Source organism: Centruroides sculpturatus, unplaced genomic scaffold (genome assembly GCF_000671375.1).
Source record: "Centruroides sculpturatus isolate CEXI.00-Female unplaced genomic scaffold, Cexi_2.0 scaffold16, whole genome shotgun sequence".
NCBI lineage: Eukaryota > Metazoa > Arthropoda > Arachnida > Scorpiones > Buthidae > Centruroides > Centruroides sculpturatus.
The window spans coordinates 713966-734071 of NW_019384548.1; the positions used below are offsets into that span (position 1 = coordinate 713966).

The 20106-nt window shown below is 30.8% G+C and overlaps 1 protein-coding gene across 2 annotated transcripts; it reads left to right on the forward strand.

The window, feature by feature from the left end:
- Positions 1–2882: 2882 nt before the first annotated feature.
- On the forward strand, positions 2883–19249 carry LOC111623576 (RNA-binding protein fusilli-like). Of its 2 annotated transcripts, none has more exons than XM_023366202.1 (13): positions 2883–3005; positions 4245–4388; positions 5102–5321; positions 6779–6868; positions 8327–8381; positions 9357–9467; positions 9840–10015; positions 10468–10562; positions 10633–10848; positions 13536–13769; positions 13834–14029; positions 15340–15614; positions 17690–19249. In XM_023366202.1, exons 1-13 carry the CDS (start codon positions 2883–2885, stop codon positions 17846–17848), a joined length of 2094 nt encoding a protein of 697 aa, XP_023221970.1. In that variant the 3' UTR covers positions 17849–19249. The 2 variants fall into 2 exon arrangements, with proteins under 2 accessions (XP_023221970.1, XP_023221971.1); XM_023366203.1 differs by having other exon boundaries at positions 15340–15542; positions 17690–17848.
- Positions 19250–20106: the final 857 nt, after the last annotated feature.

Here is a 20106-nt window from a genome sequence, read left to right on the forward strand (position 1 = left end):
GATGGCAGGAAAAGAGGCGCATCCCAATTCATTTGAACTTACCTGTATTTACCTTATACAAAATTATATTCACGCACAAAATTATGAATATAAAATGTAATGAAAGGATTCGGAAGAAGGAAAACAGTAATAAAAATACAAAATATTTCAAATTTAATGTCCATTTTGAAATAAGAGCTATTAAAATTATGGAAAAAAAAATTTAAAATGTGTGTAATTATTATAAAATGGTTTTACCCAGTTATAAACGAATTGCTGGTACATTTAAAGTTGTGCAGCTTCCACAATCGTCTCACCTGTAACAGGTGGCACAGCAGTCGGTTCCTTTTATTTTATGACGTGCACAGATGCCGACTGAAACAAAACTCAATTTTGGCTGAAATATTTACTTCTATCGCCACATAATTTTTTTTTTCGGTTGAATTCTTGTTTATTTTCACAAATTATTAATGATAAGCAGTTTTAAAAAATTATATTTGTATACGAAATATCTTAATGAGGGAGAATCGTGCTAGTATTGTTCTCGTCATACAAGCGTAGAAGTACGAAACATATTATAAATGTACGTGTAGTCTATTTTGTCACTTTATTTCATTCACAGAATAGCATTTGACCAACAGTAAAATTGACTTATTCTACGAATATTAATTCGAAATATATATTTTTCTTTTCGCGTATTTAAGATTTTATCATCTACGTTTAATACGTATTTGTTATAAGAAGCTAATGAAACCTCACACTATCAATACCAATACTCTAACTTTAGAACATTGTTTTCAAATTAAAACAATGTTAAAATTGGATACGAATGTAAACTCCTACGTAAAAGTGGACTAGAAGGAAACAATTTTTGTAAATTAGTGGGTGGCCTTTTATCTTTGCCGTTCGTTTAATTATATCCCAGTCTACACGATACAAAGCAGAAAGTTTTCTATCCGGAACACGTGACAAAGCCGGGCTGTTGATCTCTTATCCGATTTAAGAAAGTATCCTATAATAACTTCAAATCTCGATCTGGTAGGTGGAGAATAGAAAACCCCATTACAAGTAACTAAAATATAAATGAAACTTGATCGAAAGGCCATTAAATAGAATCTGACCCCGTGTTTGTTTAGAGGCCTTAAAAAAGAAACGATTTAATCGAGTCTGATTTAGAACACGATTGTTATATTTCTCGAAAGACGAGTCAAAATCTACACAATTACTTATTTTTAATATATATATATATATATTTAATCACCGAACGGAATTCTACAATCAGAAGTCGTAAATATACATTCTTCGATGGAGAAAAGAATGTTTATATTCTCTTAACAAATCCCGAATGTCAAGAGACGAGATCATCCCCCTTCGCAGGTTTTATAACTTGTCATCAACCTGCATATAAAAACGATGATTTTATAAGTTTATTTGTTTTTATAGTGTGTAAATGTTGCTTCGCCGTTACCTTTATTTCTATTATAGATAAAGCTGTTATAAGAATCCCATTAATAATTATAATATTAAAAACATAATAATGCTTGAATAAACCTGTAACAAAAAACACGGTAACGATTTCAAAAGCACCAAGCAAGTTTTTCTTCTGTAATTGCCCATTAAACATCTTGGATTAGACCTCTAGCAAAATATGGAGGAAGATTGGTGTGACAGTAGGCCTTATAAGGATTGTTAAACTTTCTGCCGTAAAATTGATTTAATTTTAAATTATTATTTTACTATTACAATACGATTATACACTGTTTTATTTTGTGTACTAATTATTTTGTTTTATTACATACACTAACTATTTGTATAAGAATTAGTGTATATGATTATACTCATATATTAATTATTATAATAAATTTAATTAATTTCTGTCTTTGGATGATTTTCCTTAATTATAAACGTCATAAATTAACCGGAAATTTGTCAAAACCAGTATAAAAATCGAGTTTAAAAATTGGTAAGACGTTCCCTTCTCGTAAATAAACCAAGTTTTTAGTCTTAAGAGACAATGGAGAGACAAAAAACGTTGCTTTTATTCATAAGATCGGTCTTCTCATTAATAAGATAAAACTTTGATAAAAATCACGATAGTTGTATGAGCTGCATAATTACCATCGCATGCATCTATACTATATTTAAGTTATTTTTTCCCTTAGTCTGATAATAAATTCGAAAGTCTAATCGTTTTTCCCAAACATTATTTCTAAAACTGATCAGAATTTATACGTTGTAAGTACGAAATATCTGTAAGTATTCGTAATATTATAACTTACTAGTACATCTGTACTTTGTATAATAAAAGTGGTCCTACTGCTAGAATGGCAACTTGTTTAACGTTACGAAAATCCATGTAGATACCAGTTTACCCAACTAGTTAAGTTTTTTTTTTTATTTTAAGTAGTATAGCGACATAATTTTTTGTTGAATCGTTGCAAGAGTGAAAGGTGGGGTGGCCAATGAAAAGACAAATCGTAAGTCTTTTTTTCATTCTAAGAAAACATAATAGAATGACTCATTAATTATCTAAAGGATATCTCAAGCAAACAAACGAAAATCCAGCTAGATTCATTGTAAAAGTTTTATCAGAAAGCGAGCAGTTAACAACTACGTAAAGTTTCGGTTAAGTCTATTTTGAAATGTAAAAACAGCGGAAAAAAGCAGTAAAGCAGTCATGCAAAGAAACCCGCGCCTGGGGATGTTCTACCTGTTTCGGCTTCACCTGTCGAGCTGGTGGCAGATTTGCGTGCGCAACATCACGTGCCACGTCTACAGGTGAACCGACCAATGGCAGAGGAAAATAGACACAGGTCACACAATAGCTGGTTGGATAGTAGAAGCATTCAGTTTGCTAGGGATAGGGAAGTTAGTGACACGGACCTTTCCTCTTTGGCTGGGGCATGGCCAAACATTTGGTGGTGGTTTATGTTGTAACGGCAGGTCAGCATGGAGACGGCTTGGGATGTGATGAACAAGAGATCGTTATGATCACCTGGCTGGTGGTGGATATTACTAATAACAAGGTGAGCCGATTCACGAGCTCTTTCGGATCTTCCTCTACCTTAACAGCTGTTGTTTCAGATAAGAAAATTGTAATCTGTTTGATAGAGTTGGCGCCATAATTAAAACTTATGTCCCGATTTGTTTTTTTGATTTTGATGGCAAACAATTTTTATTTAACAATCGAAAGTTTTTATATCCGATTCGTTTTTGCTATACGAAACATTCCATATGGCGATCTAATTTTTTATGAATGCCTACAGAGTCCATTAGTTCTCGGGATTAAAGAGAGTTACGGATTATCCTAACATACGGTTTTGTAATAGTAACTGAGTGTAAGAACTGGGATCTATAAGAAACATCCTCAGGCTAAAAACCTGAAGATGCCTTCGTTTATAACAATTTTCACCAACAAATATATTATCTCTTCACATCTGTATGATTTATATAGATTCTATCTGGATACCTGTATATGATTACCTACTAATCATACACAGGTATCTTAAAACATGTTTTAAATGCAGTAATAAAACTCCATGTCGTATTAGGCCTAGTATAACACTTGAACATACCTGTTTAAGCTTATAAATCTGTTAATAATCAAAAAAATTATTAATATTTTTCAAACATATGCTTGTTATTTCAATAATAATATAAAAAATACACCGTAGAATAACAAATAAAATCATATTTAAATAATTCTATTTGTAAAATTTAGTTAAAATCCACGTGGATTTAGTAAACAAGGAAACCATTAGATTTTATTATTGAGCTTCACATTTCCTTTAGTATTCAATGGACAATTTTTTCCTATAAAAATACTTTAGTTTTCATATTTAAATGATAATAAAAAATGAACATAAAGAGAGCAATATCACCATCACACGATATGATAAAAATAGCTTCTATAAAAAAAACCTCTGTAAGGTAGAATGATTCCAATTGAACCTGTTAAAATAATAGCAGATATCAGTTAATTACTTTTATAATTTTTTTGACTGAACACATTCAAAATGACAGTGCAAGAGTTATTTGTAAACAACACATTCCAATCGGAAATTTTTTGACAAAATTCATTTCCGAGATTAAAAAATACCTCGATATTAAAGTTTGTTGATTACATTTTACACTAATATATTCGATTAAAGTATAATTCGATACAGGAGTACGGCCGTTGTATCCGGCTTTTTATATTTATGAATCGAGTTTCCATTACTTTAACTTAAAATCTAGTTTTTTTCTCTTACTTTTTCTGGTTTCAGGTGGTGGCTATCCAACAAAATGTGGTCAAACCTAGATGTTACGATATCAACGATAACCTTCTATCTGATACCTGCAGAAATGAAATAGGTCTCGAGGATGAGGTCATCAAAAATGGACAGCCTTTAGAACAGGTGTTAGAACAGGTAAAAGTGCTTCGCAAATATACATTACTTGATTTTTACATTATAAAATTAAGTTAAAATTCACTGACGACACTAATAACAACAGAATAAAATTAATTAATCTCATTAATTTTTAATCTAAAATATGTCTCTATTTAATTAAAATTTCTTGCTCCAGCTAAGATGGCTAATCTTCTCAAATATTGTCAAACATTTTTAAAGGTTCACGAAGATAGTTTTGTTTTATTCTACTGAAGAAATGTTACATTTTGCAAGTGCAATTAAATAGTTTAGGATTAATATGTTTTTATTAATTGGTCTATCTTGCAAAAAAAAATATAGAAAAAAAATAAATAAAATAAAAGTAGGTCGTCAGTCAAACATGAATCACCGTTCAGCTCAAATAAAATCTAATTTTGCCAGAAAATAGACTCGAATTATGTCACATGGTTGCATTTAATGCAATACATATACAAGAATTGAATGGTGTAACATTCAATAAGTAGTAAAATATGCCGAAATTTCGCTATTGAATGTCACTTTAAAAATCTTTTAAGATCTAAATTTACTATGTATTAACCAGATCATACACGTCAAAGATGCGATCTTATCTGAGGTCAGCCGAACATTATTCAATGGGAACTCCTCTTAACAGATCTTTACACCGGTAATTAGTACAGAAACATTAGTGAGAAACATTTGATTATTTTTTATTTCGCTTTTTTTTGTTACAGTTCGACCAATTCGTGCGAACAAAGTTGGACAACAGCTTAGGAAGGACATTCCACTTAATCACGGACGGTCAGTTACACCTGAGGCAAGTTATTCATCCTGAGGCCTGTCAGAAGAACTTTCTGCTCCCAGACTACTATACTTCGTTTTTCGATCTCAGAAAAGAATTTCGGAAGTTTTACGGAACCAACGATGTTCACTCTATACAGGATATGCTGAACTGTATCCTTTTTTTTGCATAAAGCGCGACGAATATGATATAACGGTGAGAGTAGAGCATTATTAACTTGGCAACATCCTCTCTTTGCATAGCCAGCATTGTATAGAAACATAATGTTTCGACTATAATGTGAATAGGCTTATTCCTGTCGACCCGAACTCGGCCTCTGAATGAACGCATTTTGCAATTCATTGATATTCGAAGCTTCGCTAGAGAACAAATACAGCTGTTGAAAGATAAGCTGCAAAAATTACTTATCGTGGAAGATATTTTCTATTCTGTAAAACTGTTAATAATCATGTTCATATATAAGAAGATAATTATCAATATTTTGAAATTAAGAGTGAAATGAATAGCATTTAATAAGGGCAATGCTTATCATATGTAATGAGATCGAATTCTACTTTATTACAAAGGAGACTGTCCTCTTTAATCTTCAATCTTTTATATATGATCTGGACTTGTAATTTTTTTTCTTTTTTTTTTCTCTCTCTGATATACGCCAGATCGATTCAATTTATTTGGTTAATGACTAATAGTTAAAGTTCTGAATTAATATCTTAGGTTGGAAGCATCTGGTGTAGTTTTTATTTTTATTTTTTCAAAATAGATACTATTTTAGAATCAAGACTGTATTTTACGCTCATGATAATAGTTAGATTCAGGCGAAAACGAAAAACAGAATAAAGAAAGCATGACGAGCGTGCCTTTTATAGCCAGTTTGGCCATTTCAGTTCTTTTCACTACACGTCCTGATCGTGCTTCGTTGGATTTTTTCATCATTACAAATCTATTCTGAGATCTTTTTTTTCTAACCACGAATAATTGGCATTTAAACGCTTCAGGAAATAAATGTTAATCTGAGAAATCACAATATTATGTCACAGGCCTCTGTTTTGTTTAGAGAAGAGGTTGTTGACTCGTTTTACGCTTCACTGTCCTCAGTTGCTGAGCAACAAGAGACAGATTACAGGCTAAAGTCAGACAATAATGAAGTTCAAGGTTGATGGCAAAGAGGACACACTCTCCCTAAACTTACTGGACCATACACGTGATGCATCCGGTGCATTTTAAGAGTATCTTCAGTCATCCAACTGAAGATCTCTTTAATTGTATGCGTATGAAAATTTTATAATTTTGATCATTCTTCTGTCGTTATATAGCATTATAGCATGAAATATTTCAAAATTCAGACCGAATCACATGCATTTCCTATACTTGCCAAATTTTTTTTGATTGAAAAATAATTAATAACATTTTAAAAATCAGCAACGAGTAGTTAGTTACTTTAAAGAACTCTTTATACAACGTATTGCTTGGTTCTATTGAAATTTATGGTCAAAATTAATCAAGTAACTCGATGTTTCTTTCTTCGATTTAAATGTGAAAGCATTACGGCATTCTGAAGGCTTTCAACTCAAGCATGTAACAAAAATATATTTTCCTCAATTATTTCTAGTTCTTAATTTAGATAGCGATGAAGCAACAGACTTTTCTATGCGTCAGGTACAGGACATGGTCAAGATCATTTTTCGTCTTATTAGTGAAGGTGAGTACTTAACATCTCTTAATCGCAATATTGTATATAATGTTTCTTAATTACGACGAGTATCAAATAATTTCCTTAAGCTAAAAATTAACTTGGAATGGTTCCGAGTCTGGAACTGGTTTAGTTCAATCACGAGAAGTTTGCCTTGATTCTAAAAATTTTAATAAAGTTGTTTTTGTACAGGTTATCGAATTAAAAAAATATATATTCGTTTCGTTAGTAATTGCTATTCTAGTAAGTTTTCAACTAGATTTTTCATTAGTTCAAACGAACATTCCTTAGATCGAACTGATGAAAACGAAAATGACGTTTTAATAGATTAAATTCGGTTATCCACCTGCCTTTGTTTCATTAACAAAGCTGGAATGTAAATAATTATTCGTTAAAGTCGGTGTTGAAAGAATAGGAAATTAATAAATACTTTATTTTTGATGAAAAGAAGAGGGAAAGAGAATGGAGAAAAAGATCTGAAAAGGAGAGAACGGGCAACAACCCTAGACAGGGCGGTGTACCGGTGCAACTATGTGGCCCCGAGGGCCACAACACATCACTGGCCACACTGTGTACAAACCTGTTTGACACAATTTTCTGTCACGTGACATATTAAAACAGTAGTTTGAGAGAACAAGTTTTTGGCTGGTTCGTCTACTTGCTCGGACATCTCGTCATTGGTTGTCGGTCATTCACCAGTAGTTCGCTGGCTTTCCGCCAGAGGGAAAGATTTACAGGCAGATTTAAAAAAGATGATGCAAGAATGCTGCCGACCGACGCCGAGTCGATTCTGGTGGTAAAACAGGTGATTCATTACGCCCTGGGGCTTGCATGGACACAACACTTCTAATTGCGACTTAAAAAGTGTTTGTCTCTTCCGCCTTCGCCGCCCTTGTCTTGTGGCATTTCTGAAAATTTTATTCTAATTAATAATTTAAACCATTACGTCGCTTGAGAGTAATTACCATATTCTTTGCTTGTGATTAGCGGGCGTAACTTGCTTCCAATCTTCTAAAAATATTTTCTGTGAAGAGCGGTACTCGCTGTCATTCTGTCACAGACTATCTTTCCGGATACGTCGGGCAATAACCCTATTAAGTTGTTCTCTGCACAGTTGGAGCATTTGATGATCACGTACGATAGGGTTTCCAGCGAGGTGTGAAAGATGACATCTTTTTCAAAGCTTTTTAAGAGGAATTTAACTCTTTTAAATCGTATAACTTTTGAAAGCAACAAAAATAATTAGTAGTGCAATTAGTTATTTGGGTCACGATTCTTAAAACTTGCAAAATCGCAGCATTTAAGAAAATTATCATCTCTTTAAAGGGTAAACAACTGATTATCCAATACACGACCAGTCAATAATGATCAGTAATTGCTGAGAAACTTTCATTCTTAGAAAGAACGTGATCGATTACGTCACAATATACATCTATTCTCATTCCTATGTATTCCTTTTATTTTCAGGACATCAATTTGAAGAACCAGAAACGATTAGTCTGGTTTTAGAACCAGGAATATGGTAAGTTTCGATTGTAAATTGTATCTTGATTTTTTTTATAGCTGCTTGCATATAGACATACACTCGACTTTTGGGTTAAGATTCGTGCTACACTCTCGGAGATTAATTGAGATGATCAACATCATTATATTCTAGAAAGGGGCGACGAACTTCATGACAAAATCTCCTACAATTATTCTACCTTATTTTAACTAGAAAAAACAAAACTAAAACATTAATAAGTGGAAAAAATAAAGGAAGCTTAGACTAGCGATACATAAATAACAAAACAATGTAAAAAAATATAAGTAGTGGCACTTCCGGCTTATTAACAATTGATATTTAAATGAAAGAGATGAGAGAATTATGATGATAATGCGTGACTATTAAACAGAAAGATAACTTTTAAAAAGTTAAAGCAGGAAAATGTAGTTGTCGACCTGTAAGAATCAGTTAAAATTTGCCAATAAGAAGAAGAAGGGAAACAAACAAACAAACAAAAAACTATTCTTACACCTCGTACAGTACAGTACGTAAAATACATTTTCCTTATTTTATTTGGAATAATAATCTGTTTAAATCGGAATAAGAAATTTCATGTGTACTGCATCTCTCGTACGAAATGTCTGAAATGTAATTTAGTTCTTCAACGGAATAAATTAAAAACTTACTATAAATATACCGAATAATTATACATACATTTAATTGATAATTTCCGTAATTTATATAATTAGATTATTTCTTTCCCATTTCCATCTTTCGAAATAAATCCGGGAATTACTTATTTCTGCGGTAATGATAACGTCCAATGACGTCACTGGGTTGAATTTAGGACTTTCTTAATATTTTCGCTTTCATCTCCGAGATGGCGCTGTTTCGAACACCCGCCCACTTAACAATTCCATCGGTATATTACATGCATATTTATATATTGCTGTGTTATTGTCATATATTGCGTACATTCCTTATTTTAAAATACATTTCGCAAATTTCCAGTTCGAAGAACGAAGTGGTAGATAGTAATACGGTAGTTCGAGCTAGAGGACTCCCATGGCAATCGTCCGATCAGGATATCGCCAAATTTTTCCGAGGATTGAATATTGTCAGGTATTAAAATTAAGTTTTTTATTTCTAAGTATTCTTCTTACCTATTCCAAAGTTCCTCACACCGAGCAGAAAAAGATTAGCACTGTGCAAATAATTAATAGTTAGTATACGGTATGATCAACATATGCTCCCATGGAGACTAATCTGAAGAAAATGACTAATCAGGTTACGATACCGTTTTGAGCTACGATAAAACTTAACACTCATTCGTCGAAATTATATGCGAGAAAACACGTGATCCGCTTTTATTATATACTAGTAATCATTCACCTGGGTTCAGGGTCCGACAGGGGGTGGTTACCGACGTTGGTGTGGTGGACTTGGCACTCGTCGAAGGTGTCTTCTAATGTCTAAGGCACATGTTTCTCGCAGGGGTGGTGTGGCTTTATGTCTCAGTCCCCAGGGCAGGAGGAACGGAGAAGCCCTGGTTCGTTTCGTCAATCAGGAACATCGAGACATGGCCCTCAAGCGTCACAAACACCATATTGGTCAACGCTATATCGAAGTATACCGTGCTACTGGAGAAGATTTCGTCAATGTGGCAGGAGGTGAGTCTCGAAAATAATCTTATTAAATTTAATAATTCGCTTATACTTATTCGCTAGTTTTTCTTATCAGCTTAATCGCCTTGTGTCAACATCTGATAATATACATTTGCAAAAACAATAAAAAAAAAGTAAAAAATAGCACCTATACATTTCACATCCTTCCAGATGTTTGTATCGATTTCATCCAATTGTATTTCACGAAATTACTAATAGATTGTAGAGAATTTTCTTTATTGACGAGTAATTTTAATATTAGGCTAAATATTTTATTATTTTTCCATTTTGTGATTACAATTAGTCTATATCCGCTGTGTTATCTATATAAAAACAAATCACGTTTAGTTGAAAATGTTGCAATATTAAACATGTAAATATGAGCTTGTTTTGCTGATTTTAAAATTATGAAAAGGTTGTTATGTAATATTAAACATTTATCATTGCATTTTATAAAGGTAGCAACCACGAAGCTCAAACGTTTCTTTCGAGAGGGGGTCAAGTTATCGTTCGGATGAGGGGTTTACCTTATGACTGTACCCCACAGCAGGTGGTAAGTTGAAAGGTTTTACTTCCGCTTTATTGTTTTATTTTCGTTCTCTTACGATCTTTCCATGTTATAGATTGAATTTTTCGCTACTGGAGATATTGTTTGTCAGGTGATGGATTCGGAAGAAGGAGTGTTATTCGTTCGAAAACCAGACGGTCGAGCTACTGGAGATGCTTTTGTTCTATTCGAGACAGAGGAGATGGCTGGAAAAGCATTACAGAAGCATCGACAAGTAATAGGATCGCGTTACATTGAGTTGTTTAGAAGTACTACAGCTGAAGTTCAACAGGTAAATATTTATCGCATAATTGGAGAGTTTTCAAAATAATGGTTCCGACTAAATATAGTAGCTATTTGATACATTGTCGGAAAAATGTCGGATTTATTAATAATACAAATATAGAATCAATTTTCTAGCTATCCAGCAAATTAATTATCTTGCTGACTAATGCAACAGGTAATAAATTGTTTCTTAATCAGGATTTCAGGCCCTTTTAACGTAAGGTTATTTATTTTAATTTAGATATTTAATACGACTTTTAATCAATTATATTCAGGAATGTTAAAGAGAAATTATCGATACATTGTTTCTGTGTTTTATCTATAAGAGAAACAGATTATATTAGTTATCAGTATGGAAAACTTATCTACGCCCAAGAACAAAACTATGCTAAAAACCAACAAATTTTAATAACAAGTTTCCAGTTACTAATAAAATATAACGAGTTCATAATAAATATATATAATTCGCATGCCCTATTTCTGATATCTATTTCATGTCACTTTTATTTCATTACGAATTTTTGCCCTTCGGACATTTTAGTAGAAAATATTCAGCTGTGGCTTTACTGTCACGTATTTACATTCCCGGGAAGAATTTATTTTAAGGAAATTACTGCAATTATATGGAAAAATTTTATATTAAACTTCGACGAAAATCATTCGAAACACAAAACTAATTTTCCAATAAACTCGAATGTGATATCTAATATTTCTATTTACTTCAGTGATTTTATTTTATATTTCGAAAAATGTAAAAGAAACTTCTTTCGTTAGAAACAAATAACTTATGCATTAGATTGCCTCAGTTTTGCATATTAGATACAGCAGACATTTGACAGAGGCACACGCCTCATCCATGTGGAGTCTGCCAATGTAGATGAGGGCTAAGAACGAATGCTAAATTACGAAACATTAAAATAGAAAGTTCACATCCACCATTTTTTATGACTGGTGTCAAGTATTATTACGTTTTATATCTATGAAATTGTGTCTAACTATATGTTCGTATCTATGATATTATTACATTATGTATATGTCTAGATTGTACATAGTTCGATCTTATCCACATTTACAAAATGCAATTTCATATAATTAACTTTCAGTTTTATTTATTTAATTATTGCTAAAACATTTTATAGAGTTTAGCTTTAACTTTTGATGTATTATATATATACATATATATTTTTTAAATTTAAATATTTCCAGTTCTTTAACAATTTATTAAATTGTAGGAATTATAATATANATAATAATCATATATTAACCGAATGATAATGAAATAAGTGATTTGGTTAATGGTAACCAAATCATAAATACATTTAGAAAGGATCAGTTATGATTTGAATTAAAAGTAGACTTTTATGGATTGTTTGTCCACAGATAAATATGAAAAACTATTATCCTTATCTGGGATTAAGTTTTAGTCATATGTCATGTCTATAGAACTATGAAATTCCTCTGATTCTTAATTCATTCTGTTAATATAAGGATTACAGTTAAGTAAAAGATAAAGCCATTTTAAATTTTGTAGAAATTGAAACTTATCATAGATAATGCAACATTGATTCTGTTATAAAGATATCTTAAGTTTAAGTTGGAGATAAATAATCTTTACTATAAAAAATATTAGAATTTATTTTTCAAAAATTTCGTTTATTTATGCTTTATAATAATTCATAAAATCGTAAAATATTTTCAACGTATTAGAATTAAAATAAATAATCGAGTATTTTAAAGTATATTCCACCAATTTCATGATTAGAAAATGAAAAATTTGTCAAATGTGTCATTTGTACTACATGTAAATATATATATTGGAAGCAATAGCGTATCCGTGGGCCCTGGGCTCCTTATCTTCGTAAATAAATACATAAAGAAAAACTCTAATAAGCTTTTCTTTACTGTGTGGAATTTCCAGCTGTTGAGATAAATTTACTTTTCCTAAAACTTTTTAGATATATCAGAAATGATAAATACCTTAAATTTAATAATAGCATCTAAATTATTTGTATTATTATTCATTGTTTTTATTATTTTTTTATAAGCAATATAAGTTTCGAATTAATGATATAGTATAATATTTTAATCAAATGTTAGGTTTAATTTGTAGAATCTTTCATTCAGTCGCCACCCCCGTTTTAAAAATAGATTTCCTTTTTATACTAAACTGGTGTTCTCTATTGTGCTATTGTTATTTAAATTTGCAGCTATTCTATGATTTTCGAATAATGTAGGCGTTGTGATTATAGAGAAATATTTACAGAATCATATAAAATTAATATTTATAATAGTTTGTTGTTATTTTGTGTGCTTACCAAAAAATAATTAAATTTCTACTACTTAAAAATTGTATAATTTTTTTCTTTTTAAACGAATAAATCAACAGTTGGTATTTCTACATTCTTATTATAATCCAAACATTAAAAATTCTTTAATTTATCTTATTGCTTTTACATGAAAAAACTCACATGTTTCTCTGTGAGATAATTTTTTCAATTCAGTATTAACCCAAAATCTTATTCACTTTTATAATCTACTTCTCATTTCTTTAGGAATTCTTCGAAGCATCACAGCTGCTCTACAAATCTTTCAGATACGTCTCTTTTCTTTAATTTCTTTTCCGCTTCTGAACTTTTCTATGCAGCATAACAAACTGTTTAAACATTTTTAAAATGTTAATTTTAATCCATTCAGGTATTAAATAGAAGTTTAGATCCTCAGAGCTACGATCAGCCTCAACCATTAATTGCCAATCTTCCTCAAGTCCCTTTATTGCCTCAACAGTTGCTTCCTTCTGGATCTCGAAGGGATTGCATTCGATTAAGAGGCCTTCCTTATGAAGCTCAAGTTGAACATATTCTAGAATTTTTAGGAGAATATGCTAAAAATATTGTCTTCCAAGGTGTTCACATGGTGTACAATGCCCAAGTAAGTGTTTTTACGTTTGTTAGAACGTCAAATTTCCAGGTTATTCTAATGAGAACATTATTAGGGTCAGCCTTCGGGTGAAGCTTTTATTCAAATGGACTCAGAGCATTCTGCATATATCGCTGCGCAACAGCGACATCATCGATATATGGTGTTCGGAAAGAAACAGCGATATATCGAAGTATTTCAATGTTCCGTTGACGATATGAATCTGGTATTAACCGGAGGCATACCTGTACAAAGACCTTTATTTGCATCAGGTAAATGCAATAAATTTATATTACTTGAAAAAGTACAAATATTAAATAAATAAATATATATAATTCGCATGCCCTATTTCTGATATCTATTTCATGTCACTTTTATTTCATTACGAATTTTTGCCCTTCGGACATTTTAGTAGAAAATATTCAGCTGTGGCTTTACTGTCACGTATTTACATTCCCGGGAAGAATTTATTTTAAGGAANTACATAATATGTTTCAATCTCGTGTTTCAATTTGAAAAAATAATATTAAGGTAGTGACAGCCGAATCTCCAATAACCAACAGTCGAACCTCTAAACGGTGGCCATTTTTTCAAGAAATTTCCTTTTGAAATGCATACAAAATGACCTCCAATTAATGGCCACCCCACTAATTTTTATGTTCCCGTCAATGGCCGTTGTTTAGGGATTTGACTGTATTATGTATTAGTCGTCACATATGTCAATAATTTGGTTTTGTACTAGCAAAAATATATATTTTTTTCTAATAAATTTTTAATTTAAAAAAATTTTTCTAATAATGTGAGATTTTGTTTATTTTTAAATGAATAAGTAGGTTTTACGAAGCAATGCTTTACATTTTAATTATGTTTAAAACTAATTTTGGTAAAGGAAACTTATTACATTATTTTAAATCTAATCTAATATCTAATCAGGAAAATTTCAATACTGTTATTTAATGTTTTTCTGCGAAATCGAGAATATGATTTCGTTTTCCTTTGTACAATTTTCCTAATATATAACAATAAATCAAGTCATAACATAAACTAGTGCATACAATTACTATTAAAAAATATATAATTTAACAGGTAATATAAGAAAAAATCAAAGTATATTTATATTTTCCGCTTTCTAAACTCGAAATATAATATAAGAAAAGAACCCATTAAACATTATAATAAAGTTTATACGATGTAGTGCTTGTCGATACCAATAGAATCGTCCAGTTAATGCAAAAAATGAACTGTGTAGGCTATATTTAAGTAATCTTCTTTAGCAAAAGCTTTCTCCCTTTTCTAAACGTACTATATAAATAAAATTTACTTAATTTGAATATTTATTTTCCTACTTTTGCTTTAATTACCCAATTCTGGTGCTGGATTTTAGCTTACAAATATCTAAATCAAAATCAGTTTGTTTATATGTAATTGCTTTAATTNGGAGGCATACCTGTACAAAGACCTTTATTTGCATCAGGTAAATGCAATAAATTTATATTACTTGAAAAAGTACAAATATTAAATAAATAAATATATATATAATAAAAATTGCAGTGGAGTTATTAATTTATATTTTTATTTACAGGTGGTCTATTAACGTCTACGAGTGGAGCTGTACTTCCGTCTGCGTATGGAACTTATCCTTATGTCCAATCGGCTCAGGTGCTTCCGACTTTAGCACCTCTTACGCCACGTGTACCAACTTATTATACACCTATCTTCTACTGGCCATATCCCAGTCCTCCAGTATCGCCTACAACTTATTATCCGCACACTGGTCCGACCATGGTAATTCTACGCGGTCTACCATACACTGCTACTGTGGTGGAAGTTCTCAACTTTTTCCAGGGTATTGCTGAGGTTAGGGGGCTTCTGTCGCTGGTTATGGCTACTAATAAGTTAACTATAACGTTTAGTTGCATGAAATATCGCTTCAGAAATTGGTGACTCTATAGACGGTTAACTTATTAACTAATTTATCTAATCTTGTATTATGTTTAAAGTTTAGAATATAATATTAATTAAGTAGTTTTGCGAACATATTGCATATAAGACGGCTTTAGTTGTTAAGGATTTCACTATGCTTGCTCTGGGTTTACTATTCTTTAGATCTGAAATTTCATTAGTAATATTTTTAGTAAAGAATATAAAGAAATAAAAAATATTAAACTATTATAAAATTTAAATTAAGCAAATAATTGCTTTACATTTTAAATTTTATAATAATAATAATCATATATTAACCGAATGATAATGAAATAAGTGATTTGGTTAATGGTAACCAAATCATAAATACATTTAGAAAGGATCAGTTATGATTTGAATTAAAAGTAGACTTTTATGGATTGTTTGTCCACAGATAAATATGAAAAACTATTATCCTTATCTGGGATTAAGTTTTAGTCATATGTCATGTCTATAGAACTATGAAATTCCTCTGATTCTTAATTCATTCTGTTAATATAAGGATTACAGTTAAGTAAAAGATAAAGCCATTTTAAATTTTGTAGAAATTGAAACTTATCATAGATAATGCAACATTGATTCTGTTATAAAGATATCTTAAGTTTAAGTTGGAGATAAATAATCTTTACTATAAAAAATATTAGAATTTATTTTTCAAAAATTTCGTTTATTTATGCTTTATAATAATTCATAAAATCGTAAAATATTTTCAACGTATTAGAATTAAAATAAATAATCGAGTATTTTAAAGTATATTCCACCAATTTCATGATTAGAAAATGAAAAATTTGTCAAATGTGTCATTTGTACTACATGTAAATATATATATTGGAAGCAATAGCGTATCCGTGGGCCCTGGGCTCCTTATCTTCGTAAATAAATACATAAAGAAAAACTCTAATAAATACAGGAAAAATATTTTAATGTGTCAAACACATTTATATATGTGTATATATAATACATAAAAGTTTACTCATCATACAAAGTACTAGTTCACAATGATTCAGGGGCGAATGTATGCTTGCATGTTAGAACTGAACCCCCCCTAATATCCATTCAAGTTACTCTACTGATTGGAAATCCGTAATTATTCGTAGGATTTCACATTAATTTTTTAAAAAGAGGGAATATAAAACTTTATATCAAAGTACACAGAAGAAAGAATAATTCAAATGGGTACAAATTACCATTTACTAATTTGTTTATTTTTTCATTGTAAAGTCGAATAAGTTCGAAACGAAAACTTTCTCTCTTGTTTTCTAAAATATTCGAATTAATCAGTTTCGAACAAACATTAGGTGTTTTAAATTAATATTCTCTGTGATTTTAATAAATAACTAGCTTTCGTGACATTGGTTTCCAGACTGAAACCTTCAACCTTTGTACTTAAATGAAAATCAAGATAAGTTTATGTGGAAAGAGAAATTTTCTGAAGAAAATTAATTCTGAAAATAAGGCTGAAACAATAAATTGCATTTGGAATAAATACAATTTTATAGGTCTATACATCAACTCGGAAGATTTTTAAGGCGAGAGGGCGTCGATGTTGGTTTTTTTTTAATATATAAAAATTTATATATACGTTAATATATGGGTTTGACATTTTCGACTTTTTGTCGTTCTAGTTACCGTATTTTTTAATCCTCGTTAATATTTACGAACGATAGCCGTATTATTTGAAATCGGGTCAACTTGTCTACTGAATGTCTCGCCTTGTATCATTTTAAATTTTATATCGGGTCTATTCGATTGGTTGAGATAGTGCACATTTTTACGTCATCTTGACGTCATTACGTTAGTTTTACAATGAATAATTCTAATAAATGACGTCAAATTTACGTAAACATGTGCAATGTCTCAACCAATCGAACCAAGACCTATTATCTCGATTATATATTCAATTCGATGCCATCTGGTGTCTTAATTATTATTTTTTATTCAATAATAAATTTTGCATATTCACTTTTCAGCTGTCACCGGAATGCATTCAGTTGCAGAGGAACGGCGACGGTCGACCTAATGGAGAAGCTTTGGTGACATTCCCCAGTAGAGCCGACGCAGAACGTGCAATCCAGGAAAAGAATCGTCATAACATGGGAAATCGCTACATAGAATTATTTATGGCATAACTCGACCAATAGGATTCTTCCTGCCAAGACACGTGACGGCCAAGTCCGCCAAAAATTCGCCATGACAGGCTCTTTGTAAGATTTTTAATTTTTTTTTTTTGTTAAGTGTCGATATTTAAAAAAAAGAAAAAAATGTTTATCGTTTGCTTATTTTCTAGCCTTTATTCATAATTTATTTATATAATGCTTGCCACCTAGACTATTTGTCTGGCGTGAAAAATTTTTAAGTGCATTCAAAGTGCCTTACAATGTACAATATATACATATATATACACTAAATATTTTTGTATGTGTTTGTATTAAATCATCGCCGACTGTATGTCCGTCCATGTAGTAGTGCCTTAGAGACGCGTTCTCAAATTCTGCGCAGATTCCGTCGAGTATTTGTGTTCGATTTATAGAGCTCATGTAAAAAGATACAAAAGAAAAAAAAAATCTATATTGAACAGTTTGAGAAAGTAGAATGGCTTGCTACAATGCCATGTGTGGATATTTTTGTTGATTAAAGTCTGCCAAAGATATGTAGGTGTACCAGCATGATTCGTCTCGTGTGTTCAAAAAAAAAAAAACAAAAAAAAAAAAATATTAGCATTAGTCAGTTATGTAAAGTTAACGCATGCTCGGCGTATATAATTACTATATTATTATATTAATTTTATTAATATTTTATTAATATTATTGTTACTATTTTATGATATTCTTAAATACATTTAGAATCCATATACAAAACCAGGTATAACTGGTTCCATAATCCTATATTTTTGAAACGTGTATATTTAGCATAATTACTAATAAAACATCAATGATCTGCACTTTTTTTAAAAAATATTAAGTCGCTTTTTTTTCCGATATCCCTAGTCTTGTTTAAGTGAGTTGCTCTCACAAAAAAAATATTGTTAGTGTAGAGCTAGCGCAATTGCTGTCTATGTATGGTCCAGTCGAACCCTAAGAAGTGTGATGATAAATTTTAATGTTAGGTCCATTTGTGTGTGGCCGAGAAATTCCATTTCTTCAACTGGTTCCCATATATTTTTACAACAGCATTTACGTTCTCTCTACTCGTTAGATATTGCATTGATGCAAAATTGTGTATCTTTTCTGATAAAAAAAAAAAAAAATTGTTATTGTTCCGTATCGTATATGTTTTATACGTCAAAAAAAAAATGTACATGTTCGTTATTAATTTTGAGATATTCCAATGTCAATATTTGTGATCCAATCAAAATACGTTGGAAAATTTCGGAGAGTGACGGCCAAGCGCAGAACATCTCTTTTGAGAGGATGCAATACTTTCTGTGGCTTGTTAAATCGGCCTATGCAATATGATGTGTATATTTTTAATATTTTTTATGTCTGCTTGATTTACTTGATTGAGAAATAAAATTTTCATTGTATTGCAAACATTTACGTTTTATTTTTATTTACTTTTTTTGTTGGGTAGAACTAAATCACTTGAGTTAGAATTTAATTTAATAATTCTTCTTTCAATTACTTTAAAATCCTTGAAATTTAATCTAGATATGTGAAGTGAAAATGAAAATAACTGCCGTTTCTTAGCTAAATGGTGGACTTTTGCGCCTTAATTTACTCCTGTGTGAAGGGCTAAGTCCAGATCAGAGTCGCCATCTAGCAGAGATTTGAATCAATCGAGAATAGAAAAATTAATGTTGTAATGTATTTATGTAGACAATTTGATAAATTAACTTTGAAAATTAAAACGTTTTTCTTTTCTCTGATTTAATCACATTGAAAATGATACCCCGAGACTTTGTTATAGACTTCAAGGCCATTTTAGAATTTTGTTTTGGGGATAAGACCTTCAAAAACCAAATCCCTGTAAATATGAAACCGTGTTTACATATCGAAATGTTATTGACTAGTCTAAATTCTTTTAGTAGAAGCTATAAACTATCTACACGTATTTGACCAATTAAAAATAATTTTGCGTTAGTAGAAAATAAAACAGGTTAATTATGTTAAGACAATTACAACAGCTAAACCTATAACGAAACGCGAATAAAATTCTAATGGCTAAAGATTATTATTTAAATTAGCATCATATGTATTGAACTAAGCTCAATAAACAAAATAGATAAATAAAATTTCCATTTAAAAGTTATACTATCGATGTTATTGATCAGTGTATTGTCAAACCTCTGAACAATGGTCACTGGCAGGAACGTAAAAAGAAATAAAAAACGGTCGTTATTTGGAGGTTATTTTGTATGCATTTGAAAAACGTTCCTGAAAAAATGGCC

What these genes read in the sequence shown, in the direction of transcription:
- LOC111623576 (XM_023366202.1), top strand. Translation starts at nt 2,883, where the DNA reads ATGGCCAAACATTTGGTGGTGGTTTATGTTGTAACGGCAGGTCAGCAT. An exon ending in GTTTTAGAACCAGGAATATG is followed by an intron (nt 8,382 to 9,356) that starts GTAAGTTTCGAT and finishes GCAAATTTCCAG; the next exon opens with TTCGAAGAACGAAGTGGTAG. An exon ending in TTTTCCAGGGTATTGCTGAG is followed by an intron (nt 15,615 to 17,689) that starts GTTAGGGGGCTT and finishes TTCACTTTTCAG; the next exon opens with CTGTCACCGGAATGCATTCA.